General features: G+C 37.2%; 1 protein-coding gene and 1 pseudogene across 1 annotated transcript; both read left to right on the forward strand.

The window, feature by feature from the left end:
- Positions 1-3,738: 3,738 nt before the first annotated feature.
- Positions 3,739-7,764, forward strand: LOC145906878 (NACHT, LRR and PYD domains-containing protein 14-like). Its single transcript, XM_082994342.1, has 5 exons — positions 3,739-5,505; positions 6,299-6,451; positions 6,703-6,864; positions 7,434-7,595; positions 7,687-7,764. Exons 1-5 carry the CDS (start codon positions 3,739-3,741, stop codon positions 7,762-7,764), a joined length of 2,322 nt encoding a protein of 773 aa, XP_082850468.1.
- Positions 7,765-9,382: 1,618 nt separating this feature from the next.
- LOC145906879 (uncharacterized) lies at positions 9,383-10,635 on the forward strand (annotated as a pseudogene).
- Positions 10,636-14,265: the final 3,630 nt, after the last annotated feature.

The following is a 14,265-nucleotide window of genomic DNA, read 5'->3' on the forward strand; positions in this document are numbered from 1 at the left end:
TAAAATCACTTCCGGAACGAGTTCTGCTTGTTCCTGTTTGAGTGAGGCAACTAACAAGTTGAATTTGTCCGTCTCTGAGGTTATATTGTAGTTTTAAAAAATCTTGTCAATGGATGCCCTCCACAGTTTTTCGAAGCCACTCCAAAATTCGGGAAACTTAACCTTGGACAGCGACCCCGGGTAGCCTATCACGTTGTTAGTATTAGGGTTGAAAACCGTAGGCAACCGGGTGAAACGAAAGTAGTTTCCGTAAAAAGGGTTCGGCCATTCTGAGAGGGGTTGAAATTGGGGTAGTTATTGTAACCGGAAGGACCGGGGTTAAAAGTGTATTCGTTTAAGCGGGGGGTTGATTGGATTTCTGCTGGAATTTGGGGGTTGTCACTATATTTACCGATAAAGGGGCCTCCACACCCTCTCCCTCTACAGGCGATTCACACACCGACTCGCGTTGCGACATGGGTTTATAAACAACAATTGGCGTAGACAATGCACTGTCCGCTAATGTAATAAGCGGTTCACTATCACAGCACGTAAAAGTCTTACCTTTACTACTAAATTTGATGATGCTAGGAAAAAATGAGATTTTTTACTGGCCATTAATCAACAAAGATACGTCAATAGCAATTTCACCGTACATGCAACGTACAATGGTTATTAAAACATGCAATTTGTGCACAGTTCTTGCAACAAGGACTTTGACAATACTACACAAAAATTACGAAAGTTCAGGCGCTAAATTAAGAAATACAATAACTTTTAAACGTACAAAAAGGCGATAAGTACGATTGCAGATCAGAAGGTATTTGCGTTGTGTCGGTTTACCAGTTGTCGGGGTATCTCCCCGCTGGATGACCGAGGGGTGCGACTGCGTCTCGGGCCTCGCACCTTACGGATCCGACTGAGTCTCGATGGCAACTCGGCCTCGTAGGCAACTTGCCTTCTCTATCTCAAGGTTTACTGTTGGAGTTAAAGAACTCCTTTACACAAGTCTGTGCGTCTTCTAAAAAGTCTAACTCCCGACTAAACACATACATCCACCAAGCTTCAAGCCAGTCCAAAGTTGTTCATAAATCCATTTATTGATATAATCCAACGAATAAATCCAAGTAGTACAGTACAATTGGGGCTCCTATACAGTGTACTAAAGCAGAACCAACAGCCTAGACCCTTACACAGCAACAGTTAAAACTGCAGCGTACCAATGCGATTCTCCAGTCGCTGCTTTGCTGAAGCTAAAGTCTGTTTGCGTGTTCTTGCTGATATAGACTACTGAATTAAAAGCTCCGTGAACAGACTTCTTTATTAATGGAAACACACGATTGCAATTACCAGGTGGCTTAAGTTTAACTTGTTTCAAGCGCGTTTAACACGTGACTGAATTGCAGCGAATTAACTATGAAAAGAACGTGCGAACGTTTACAGCGCGATGGCAAGAATAACGACAGGGCCGAGAGAGTACGAGCGACTGAGAGCGTAGACGAGACCAGACTAGCGACTAACAGTAGACTAGACTAGGCTAGACTGGCTTAAGGATTACGAAATGAGCGTTTTAAAACGAAGTGTCAGAAAAAATGTGTTGTCCAGCAGGATGCCAGAAAGCTTGTGGGAGATCCTGCAGGAAAGCTTAACACCGTCTGCAGCCTTCGGTCCGTATGTGTTCCAAATGTGTAAAGAATTAAGTAGGGAAACATGCGTGTTGCTACACATGTCCCTTCCTTGTGAAGATTGATAGTTTCTATCCGAAATCCAATATCGTCTTGACCTTTGGCTGTTGTGAATTGGTTGCATTGAATTCGGTGATTTGTGGTGGTTATCGGCCGCATTATTGTCTTGGTTTTGCTGTCACGGTGATTCTTTTTTTTTTCTGTGTACAAAAGAAAATCAGCAGTAAAATGCTCGAACAATTTAAAATATCAAGCGTTCATGGAAATTGCGTGCTGCATGAAAAAATAAAAAGGTTATTAAAAACTAAAGTAAACCACAAATGCATCGCATTGGAGCGTGCGCAACCAATACATTTTCTCTTGGGCCGTCAAAAAGCATAGGCATGTATATGACGTCACATTTCTCGTATGTTATGTTGTGTTTACGTTGCATCTGTATTTTTATTAACGTCGAGTAATACGCCACGAACCCATTTCAACATACGGCGGATAACACGCTGTTTATTGTATGCACGGAAGACAGCTAATTATCCGGCTATTCAAATGACGTGACCCTTCCATCAACACAGCTGTCATTTCAAATGAGTCACGTATCAGTCCGAACCCAAACGACCCTGTATGCGTTTTCTATATAAGCCACACCACTTTGGGTAAAACATGGGGAGATATGGGGAGTCATATAGAGTCACGGAGAAAAATATAGAGTCACGGAGAGTCGCATGGAGTCATTTAAGTCAAGACATTAAGTCGATAATTTTCAAGCCAAACAGACATACATTTTAGTACGCGTGGTTTGTAACGTTTTATTGTAATATTCGTGCGACTGTTATTTATGCATTAAACCGACAGATTGACTTTGGATTAGAGAGTAGCCTTTTTATCAGGAGTCAGATATACGGCAGTGTTAGTATTTTGTGTAGACGTTTTAAATAACGCCCTACAGGCAACTACCCGCATGCGACTTGTGTGAAACTAAGTAATAAATTTTACGAGCAATAAATATATATTTCTTGTTGTTTCGCATGTAGTTTATATTTTTGTATATATGTTGTTTCTTACTGCAACTTTTTTCAGATGAAAGTTCATCAAAGACCTCAAATCTAAATGGTAAGCAAATAGTTATGTAATAAAGTTTTGATGTAATAACTACATTTTAAATGAATATACTCAATTTTACCTGAAAAACTTTTAAAAGAACTAAAAGCTATTCTTCTTGGGGTATCTTTTTTGAACTGTGCACCAAAAATTTTTAATAATTTTTTTGTATGTGCGTTTTAGCATTTTCAAAAATAATGATTCAAAGTTTAGCCCATGAATTTGATATTCAATTCAATTCAGTTTATTTACATCATAATCCGAAGCAATGAAATGCGAACAGTAAAACACAATAAATGATCCAGTTGGGATTAGATGAAGGGACGGTAGAAACCTCAATTTGATACATTGTCATCAAAATAATTTTTCCATTAACATCATATTAATTTGTCTTTTGGTCCCTTTAATGCAGGAATTAACATTAAAATGAATGAAATAAAACAAATATACTATTATAGTAAAAAAGAGTCAGAATAATCACTGACCCACAGACAGTTGTGCATATTTTATCACCCTATAAGGTCTTATTATTACAGCTGGTGGTTTGCCCCTGTTGTTTGAGACCCAACAGATCAGCATTAACTCAAAAGTACCAATGTCTTAACTGTCTGTAGCTCAAACGTTGAATGGTTTTCATGTATTGTCACACCAAGATCACAGTCAACCAAAAATTGTCATTACTTAATGTATGGCATACATGTTAGCATTGATTTTTAGTGCAATATCCAACTAAATATTTGCAAAATATATCATAGGCTTAATTAAATGGTTTAATGGGTTCTGATTGTACTTTCCATGAAAAAATTTAAAACGTAATGTTGAATTACAAAAATATGTGAAGTTAACCTTATCTGTTATCGCATGTGGAAGTTAACCCTTCAATATTGTTCTCACTAAGTAAACATCACACTTCGCTGTTGGAGCAGTCGGTCTGTCTGCAGCTCAACAAAACATTTATAGGTTTTATTGCTAATATCACATGTTTGTAGTTGAGGATATCAAGAAAGAATTACGAAACCATGCTGAGAAGGAATCTTTGTTAGAATGTGGTGTAGAGTATGGGAGGATTGTGGATCCAGTTGAACTTGTCCTTGCTAAATACTCTGGGGGGTCAAATCCTGATGAAACAGATCCAAAAAAACGTCGAGAACGGTTGGCTAAGTTAATAGATCAAGGAAGTGGACTTAAAGGTGACATTACAGTGGAAAACATGTTTGATAAGGCAAAACTTGAAGCACAAGATAGAGTTAAACACAAAAAATTGAGGGAAGTGAATGTTGATAAATACAGCAAATCAATTGCAGTTGTTGGTGTAGTTGGTGTTGGCAAAAGTACTTTGACACAAATTCTTCTGAAGCATATATTAGACAAGAAATGTGTGAAAAATGCTTCTTTTATATTCTACATAAAGATATGTAACATCGATTTTGAACGGAAAACGGATTTGTACAACTTTCTTTTTTTCCCCTTTATTGCAAATGTAAGTCTGTCTTTGGGAAAAAAAGCAATAAAAGAGTTGATTAGGTTCATCCTGGAAGATCAGAACACAGCAGTGCTTATAGATGGGCTGGATGAAGCTGGTACTAAAACTTTAAAACAAAACTACAAACCAATTTCGCCTTTTTCCAAGTACAAACCTATGGCTTTTATATTTAATATTTTAAATGGAACTCTTCTACCCCATGCTTACAAGCTGGTTACTTCCAGAAAGACTGAATTTATGGATGCCCATCCGCAATACAGACCAAAGTTTGTTGTTGAAATCCTAGGCCTTAGCTCAAATGCTCAGAAAGAACTAACTAAGCGTGTTTGTGGCGAACAACATGAAGAAGTTCAAGCCATGCTACGTGGTAACTGTACACTGTTAGAAAACTGTGGTGTGCCTGTGAAAATGCTGATAATCCTTCATTACTTGCTGCAAAGAATTAAGTCAGGAAATAAATGTGCAAAACCAATTACAATTACCAGCATATATGTTGACATGCTAAACACATACACCCTAACAAAACATTGTACTTCCCCTCGCAATGTAAATGTTGTAAAACAGCTTGCTGGTTTGGCTTGGAAAGGATTTCATAACGAGAAAACAATGTTCTCTGAAAGTGATTTAGAGGAGTTTAAAATTCCGTTGAAGGATCAACAGCCATTTGTTGACACTAATTTTGAAATACATCCAATATTGAAGATTTTCACACAAAACAAAATAAGTTTCTTTGTGCATCGCTCATGGCAAGAACTGTTGGTTGCACTCAGGCTTGTTCTTTTTATGAATTTGGATGAGATGAAAATGCATTTAAAAGATGCTCATGAATTTGGGGAATGGGAAAATGTTCTCACATTCTGTTTTGGTCTCTGCAATGATGACATTTTTAAAGAGGCCAACAAATTGACCCAATTTGAACAAGAACAGGAAACGATTTTGAGAAAGCAAGACATTTTGTCTGAAGTTGTTGAAAACATGGCAAAACATCTCGAGAATGTGCCAGACCTGCCGAATTTGGCGGATTGGTTCCATCTTTTTGGATGTTTAAATGAACTAGGCAATAAGGTCATCACGAAACAAGTCAAACCATATTTACATCCTGAATATAACATAAGAGGATTAACTTTCTCCTCGGATGTGAGAAATTTCCACACAGTTTTTGAACTTTGTGATGAATATCCACGTATCTACTATGTTGATTTTCCTGTTGTTGGAAATGTCTTCGAAAGTTTTGCAGGATTTGTGGAAGAACATGAGATTGAGGTTAGTTGAGGTTATCAGTCAAACTATTGATGCAAAGATACTTCGCTTGTTGACAGCACAAACCTAACTTTTATATATGTGTTTGTGATTAACATTGCTTAGTTGCATGAGTGTATATTTCCTAATGAGTTGAATCTCACCTGAACATGCAGTGATATTAACTCATAAATGTTCAGCCCAGAGGTTGGCAACCCCTGACATTCTAAGAACCAGTTAGAATCTTTTGTAATAAACCACAACAACCTTGAGGCTATGAACGTGTGTTAGCAAGTATTATTTTTCCCTTCAAATACACATGAACCAAATTAACATCACCATTTTTTGTGAACTTGCAAAACATACAGAAACAGTCAAGTGTACAAAAAGTTTGAAATTTATCTTTATTTGTGTATTTTCCCTAAAAAAGCTTGTGGTTTGAATGAAGTCAAAGTGGAGAGTGAAAGAGCCACATGGGGTTCCCAGAGTCATGGGTTGTTGACCTCTGGTTTAGCCAGTGTGGTTTACTGTTCCGTATGCATTGTTGTCATCAGCATTGGTTCCAGCATAAAACTTTTTCCATCGTAGATTCAAGACCTATGGTTAGAGAAGTGGAATGACGAACAAGCACAATATCTAACGAAGTGCATTCCATTAACAGTGGGACTTCAATTGTTTTCAAACTATCACAACACACGATGTTTAAAAACATTGAATTGCATTAAGGACTCGCTAAAAAATGGACGTCCAAATAAGGTTTAAATTTTCTTTTATTAATGAGTATTTGTATATTCTGTAGTCATTTGTTTTATTTCAGCTTAAACTCCTGACTCTGAAAGGATTCAATATAAACAATGATGATCTTCTTTTGGGTGAAATTCTTCATTATTTGGAAGAACTTCAAATTCGGAATTGTAATGTGATTAATGTGGACAATTTTGCCACTGCTTTGACCAAACTAGAGAAACCAGTAAATCTTATTATGTTTCTGTGGTGTTTCTTAAAAGTAAACACATGTTATGTAGTATTTCCAATTGCAAAACTTATTGAAGCCTTAGTGCATATTAAAGTCAGATATCAACTTACTTTATATATATTCAATGACAATGCAAACCACACTGCCATGCTAGATTTTCACAGTAGGCTATGCAACAACTACCTTAAATTTAATACACTTAAAATATCTTTGTCACATAAAGAGCGATTTTTTTTTACTTTTAGATGGAAGCATTTTCTCTGAATAGCAACAACATTGGTAACTCTGGTGCAAAAGAAATAGCAAAATGTTTGAACAAAGTACAGGAGCTGGACTTGGAGAATTGTGGAATAACATCAGAAGGAATTCCACATCTGTCTTCAGCTTTGCTCGAATTAACAGAACCAGTAAGGTTTCAGTTCAGTTTTAGTTCACTTTCACTATATTCTGTAAAAAACAGGTTTACCAGCTGGACTTATTACTTTTAAGAACATTGCTTTAGGGTTCCATCATTCATGGGTTTTAAACAATCCAACTTTCATGAATGATATAAATGGGTTTCATGCACTTTGACTCTGATTCAAAATACTAAATTTGTATCAGAGTCAACATGTTATTGGTTAGAAGAGAAAAGGGACAAAGATATGTTTAAATAGTATTGTTTGAAGTTTAACATGATGCTAACACTGATATGAACAAAACTGGTCACAACATTAATTTTTATCTTGAAATCTTTAGTTTGGTAACAACAATGCGTTGCTGGTGGCACACACATATCTGTTCACTGCTTGGTTTGTGTTTATTATGACATTGCTCTTTTCACATTAAAAAAACTAAATAATTTAAAAAATATCTTTTGATTGCTCATCATTTTGTATTTGATGCAAAATTTAACTTATGGTTTTTGACGACAGTTTATTATTTGTTGGTTTCCCCTGAAGTTGACCTTCAAATACTTAACTTGGAATGTTTTTAGATTCAGAAAGTCAATTTATCTAGAAACCCTATTGGTGATAATGGCTGCGAAAAACTGTCAAAAAATTTGGCTAAAGTGAAGAAGCTCATTTTGTATAACTGTGAAATTACATCTATTGGATTAAAAGCATTGGCAGAAGAATTGTCAAAGTTGGAACATCAAGTAAGTTACAATAAGTGGAGTCCCAGCATCTTTCATCCATGAGTAGAATATCAGTGTGTTAGATGGTAACTTGACTCAATTGTATGGCTAGTTGTTGAAGTTTATTTTTGTATTTGGAGGTTACTTTGTGTTTACAAATACTGAGATTCAACATTCAAGAATTTTATAACTAAGCTTGAATTTTCAGCATTTTGTGAAAGGCTAATGAAGAAATTTACAGCTTTGCATCATGCTAGCAGTGCTATTCACTTATAATTCAAAACAAATTTAACTGATTACATGTTCACTATTAATGCCATAAGTTCATAGTTTGCCAATCATGCCAGATTAACCACTGCATACAGTTGTGTGTTTTCTACCTGCAAATATGTTGGTCTTTGTTGCAGTTTTAATACTGGTAGGTTTATGTTTAATTACATCAAGATTTATTAGATGGAATTCTTGAACATTAGTCCAAACAACATGACGAAAGAGGAAGCTGAATACATTTTCAGGGAAGTTATAGGAAAAGTAAAGTATTGGGGTTTGTTTTAATGGGTCCACGTTGGTTAACAACACTGTTTGAAGGAAGGTCAAACATGAAGTCTTTGTGTTCAAGGACAATATTTTTTCAGTCCATATTCAATTTTACCTAGAAATGATTTGCCATCATTGTGAAAACCTTTATCTGACCATTTTCTCTTATGTGCTGTATAACTCTTATGGGCTGTATAACTCTAATGCGCTGTATAACTCTTATGTGCTGTATAACTCTAATGTGCTGTATAACTCTAATGTGCTGTATAACTCTAATGTGCTGTATAACTCTAATGCGCTGTATAACTCTAATGCGCTGTATAACTCTTATGTGCTGTATAACTCTTATGTGCTGTATAACTCTAATGTGCTGTATAACTCTAATGTGCTGTATAACTCTAATGTGCTGTATAACTCTAATGTGCTGTATAACTCTAATGTGCTGTATAACTCTAATGTGCTGTATAACTCTTATGTGCTGTATAACTCTAATGTGCTGTATAACTCTAATGTGCTGTATAACTCTTATGTGCTGTATAACTCTAATGTGCTGTATAACTCTTATGTGCTGTATAACTCTTATGTGCTGTATAACTCTAATGTGCTGTATAACACTAATGTGCTGTATAACTCTAATGCGCTGTATAACTCTAATGCGCTGTATAACTCTGATGCGCTGTATAACTCTAATGCGCTGTATAACTCTAATGCGCTGTATAACACTAATGTGCGGTATAACTCTAATGCGCTGTATAACTCTTATTGCGCTGTATAACTCTAATGCGCTGTATAACTATAATGCGATGTATAACTCTAATGTGCTGTATAACTATAATGCGCTGTATAACTCTTAAGTGCTGTATAACTCTAATGTGCTGTATAACTCTAATGTGCTGTATAACTCTAATGTGCTGTATAACTCTTATGTGCTGTATAACTCTAATGTGCTGTATAACTCTGATGCGCTGTATAACTCTAATGCGCTGTATAACTCTAATGCGCTGTATAACACTAATGTGCTGTATAACTCTAATGCGCTGTACTAATGCGCTGTATAACTCTAATGTGCTGTATAACTCTTAAGTGCTGTATTTGTTATTAAACTGGTCGTTTGACTTTAGGTTAGAGAGTAGACTTTTTATCAGGAGTCAGATATACGGTAGTGTTATTATTTTGTGTAGACGTTTTAAATAACGCCTTACTTAAAATTTGGTGACCCCGACGTGATATTTGAATAGGCATTTAACCTTCTGATTTAACGTGCTTTAACTATGTCGCACAAGGCTTCTGGTGTAACTCCCCAATTTATAAAAAGTGCGATCAAATTAAAAGGGGTTGGAAAGCCAGACCCGTTGATCACGCCAGGTAATTTCGATGCTATATCTCATGCAGCTACAGAGGCAGACATGAGTTCGCACAACAGCGATCATGTTGATGATTTACCAGGTAACGATTTGTTTGGTTGCGGTTTAAACGCTACAGGCAGTGCCGCGCCGCATTGTTAAACACGATTATTCGACCGATCACTGCAAATCCCGAATCATCATATTCTACAGCTCAGCCTCGCTCGAGTTACTTTGCACCCCCTGGAATTAATGACCAGGCCGCATCCATGTTTTTGCCTCGGGGTCAGCCACCGTTTCCTTGTTATCCAGGTGTGTCCGCATCGCATTTTTCACCTAGCCGAACTGCACCTTTCACACCTATGGCAGCGAAAGTAAAATTACCCTCAATATGGCAGGATGCTGTAAAGTTGTGGTTAGCGACTGTTGAAGGTATTTTTCAGAACCATCAAATAACATCTGACGACGAGAAATTCAACTTAACCATTTCTTCCCTCAATCAAGAACAAGCTCAACGGGTTGGTCACGTCATTTTGGGTAAGGTTGGTCGTCGCTCTTGTGGTGATTTAAAATAAGCGCTATTGAAGGCATTTGATAGTAACCCCATAACGGAAGTGCATGAATTATTTCACGATCTTGCGCTGGAAAATAAGCGTCCAAGTGTACTTTTAAATCGCATGAAAGTTCTCTTGGGCAATTACCAAGATTTATGCCCAGATGCGGAAAAATTATTGAAACAGTTGTTTTATGACAGATCAGAATGATATTGGGACCTGACTATGGTTTGTCAGTTGATTTATTGGATTAAAAAGCTGATTACATAATGTTGATTAGCGAACCAGGTAAGTTTCAGTCACACCAAGTGGTTAATAAACATCATGTTCCACATAATGTTTCGGATTCCCAAACACATTTTTGCCAGCACTCAAATGGTAATGAATGATAACATGGAGAGGCGTCTAAGGGAAATGACCGAAGAGTTACAGGCGTTAAAATCGGCTCAAACTGTAACTTCTGCAACTCCCCGATTTCAGGCACCAAGAGGGCAAAATGGCGGTTATCATAGGTCCGGAAACTTTGCATCACGCAACAACAATTATCGACCACCACAGCGCCGAGAATTTGCTGTTCGACCACGCCCGAGACAAACAAACTTTAATGGCGGACGGGACTTCCAATGACCGCGCTTTAAGTTTCGCATGTATATAATTGTATTCTGCTCTGTTCTTTTAATCATCCAAAAAACGGTAAGCGTCTCCCTCATTAAGGGTGAACAATGTCAGGGGCGTCGAAAAACATTCTAGCACTTGCAACATTTTTAAAAAGAATCATAAACTTAATTTTTTTGTAGATACTGGCAGTGCTTTAAGTCTTATTCCCCGCAACTTAGCGCGTGAATTTAATTCTAGTTTACCTGTAAAAATGAAATGCGCGCTGGGTAACGAATTTCAATCTTATGTGGAAATATTATCGTAAACTTACCTAAATGATGTAAACGAACAAAATATTGTGGGGTAAATTCAAGATTCTATGCCGCATATGCGCAAGTTATGTCAAATTGCGCAACTCGTATTCAGGAACATATTACTAAAGGCGACGCAAAGGTCCCTTTCTCCTGTAGACTGACGCATTCTATAGTTGTCTTTGCGCCCTTGTACGAGATCCTAACGAGATGTGCTCGGCAAATCATTTTCCATACTGAGTTCCTCGCTCGTAAACGCCTCGTTAAAATCAATTTTAACGAGCTAGGTTGTTTAACGAACGTTGAACTTCTCATCATGCCGCCCCAGGTAACTGTTTTTAAGTTGCTAACTTTTCTTCACTTGTACCTTCAAACAATTACTTTTATGCAACTTTTTGAAACTTGATCTTTTTGGAAATACTTGAGGAATTAAATTCATATTTCTCGTTGTGAAATTTGTTGTCCAAAAAACAGCTTGAATTAATTGAATATCCTCATGGTAGTTTTATTAATTTTAAACCAATTTGATGTTTGTTGTTGTTTTCAGATGGAGAGTTTGGATGTTGGGTGGATTGTAAAAAAGGAGGAGGCTAAACAAACTTTTCTGAAGGTGAGAGACAAGGTCATGGATTGGGGAAGTCTTTTCAAGTGATCACCACCCACCAATAACAATGTGTGAATATCCAACATACACAGTTTTTGAGTGGAACTTCTTCACTTAGAAAATGTTTAAACAAAACATCAACGTAATCTTAACTTCGACCACGTGCTTTCGTTCAGCTGTTGTTTCTACTTTCAGTGTGGAATTTTGGTGTCTTTTCTATCCCATAGTTTTCTCGCACTGTTTGTTTGCATTGGTCACATCTTAAACGCCTGTATATGACGCATGTAAATACTTCCTTTTGACGTCGTCAGTGATAAAGTCATGTGACCAGTTTAAGCCAATCACATTTAGCTGACAACACTTGGAAGCTACCATTTTTCCAACCCATTATGTACTGTTGCGTATACAACATTAAAGGTGTTGTGTATTACTACCGAATATTACTGATCATATAACGAGTGTGTGTGAGAACAGGCTGTCGGTTAATTAACAACTGCCAGTCGGCACTCGGTGCCTGTATACCATGCTGTGAACCGCAGGCCACAGTGTTTACCTTCGTGTTCAACATTAACTGGTAACTCTCAATACAGCTTGGTTGTTTTTTTCATTGTTAATTCGAACTTTTGACCCATGACAATACTCCAAGCTATTATTGCTTGTTTATTATCCTCAGGTTTTCTGTCCTTGTTGTCATCGCAGCGCATAAACACAGTGTCACTTGCTTCATTGCAACAAAACCGAAGCTGTTTGTCACGCAAAAAGTTTAAAGAATACGTGACAATTTATATTAACGCGAAAATATTATCTGATAACATGCCTAGGAAACTTAACCATTGTTTGTTCGAATATGTCTACAGATTACTATTGCAACAGTTCTACGATCCGAATCGAACTACAGCGCACACTAGAATGCTACGGTACGTTCGAACGATATATCGATACGATTGTTTCGTGAAGACATTCGGAACGATTAAAACGGTTGGGAAAGATTATCACACGAATCACGTGAATACACAACCGTTGCTATCGCTACGCTTTGAAATGAAACACGCTTGACAAGACGCTACCTAAGAATACCTTCACCCTTAACACAGTGGAGAGAGATTCCGAACAATGACAACTGGCCATGCAACCTTAGGGCGGGACCAACTTTCGCGCTTTGCGGCGGCGGATTCTTCGTTTGTTTCATTATACGCCGGCGTGCGGGGCTTACGCTCGGGGCAATGAAACAAACAAAGAATCCGCCGGCGCAAAGCGTAAGTGTGGACCCGGCCTAAGTCCTTAAATGCACTCAGGACGCACGTACAGCAGCTGACAACCACACAGAAAACATTTTCGAACCTGGGGACTTCTGCATCAAACTTTATTATTCGATGTTGTTCTTTTTTATATTTTGTACTAAACTTAAATTACGTCGCGTACATGTGCATATGGTATTCTGGGGTAATCGCATATGGTAAGGTATGTTTTATTGTTCGTAATTTGTTTGTATTCTAATTGAAAGGTCGCAAAGGTTGTTCGTTTGTAAGTTATATAGTGGTCGGAGTTTGGTACACTAGTGTTTCATTTTTGCATATATGAAGACGTCCCTGCAGAGCAAGCTTTTTTTTTTTTTATCTCATGTTAGTTTTGCGAAACCATAGAAGTGAGATATCCCAGCAAAAGCTCACTCCAATAAATATTTAAAATTGACTGGTTATTTTTGTTAAAATTTTATGCACGTGAACCGAACCATAATCGTTTGAAACTTCGAAGAAACAACAATGTTGTATCGAATATGGGGAAGACCCCTTCTATGCTTTTTGTAAAGAGGAAGTCATAAAAACTTGACCCCACTTTCATTGTGACGTAATTTGCTGATATGCAAACGTTGTTGCAAAATTTGGTTCCTTCAAATGAAATCAAGACTCCTGATTAACGACAAATTCGGAAATGGCGGAGGAAAGACCTTCAAGCAGAATCAGTAACAGAATTTTGTGTTACTTATTGTTAATAGTTGTAACTAGCACTACTTTCAAACAGACAATACGATCTAAGATTCCACAATAAAAGGTACCACAATAATCTTAGCTGATGGTAATGTCTACTTTGGTGAACCTCTATCTAAGAAACTTTGTCCAGGTATGTTTTGCAACCGTATAATATGAATAAACCTTTTTTTCATTTAGGTTGTCCATTTCTGTTCAAAGTAGCTTCAATGATAATATTTCTTAGATGCAAAAAACCTGGAGTTAACTAATGTAAACAAAAAAGATTTGTTATACAAAATACGTCTATGACGTAACATTTGCAACATACTGTGGCCACGTTTTCATGCCAGTAATGAATGTGCTTGTACTGTACTTAAGTAGTTCAGTTTAAACTTATTGTGTTTCTATTTGAATAAGCTATTTAATAAGAGATAGGGCTGATTCCATTTGAATAAGGAGTATTAGAGACCTGGACCCGAAAAAGTTGGTATGTTGTTCTTATGGTTGACGATATGATGTGTTGTACTAAGTGTATGTTCGTTTACAACAGAGAACCGTCGTTGAGTCAATTACTGGTCGCGTTCACTATTAAGGGGAAAATCGTAGTGTGACAGCACTTTCCAGGCCGTGCAGATTCGACGTGGCGAATCACAGCTGTTACACATACCATAACCAAGGCGTACATAACGTTACTTTGACATATTTTCAATACTTTACGCCTAGTATACTCGGCCCGAAGAATTCCGGTTTTGTTGACGTTGTAACTGCGCAGGTG

The sequence above is a fragment of the Ascidia mentula genome, chromosome 6 (assembly GCF_947561715.1).
Source record: "Ascidia mentula chromosome 6, kaAscMent1.1, whole genome shotgun sequence".
NCBI lineage: Eukaryota > Metazoa > Chordata > Ascidiacea > Phlebobranchia > Ascidiidae > Ascidia > Ascidia mentula.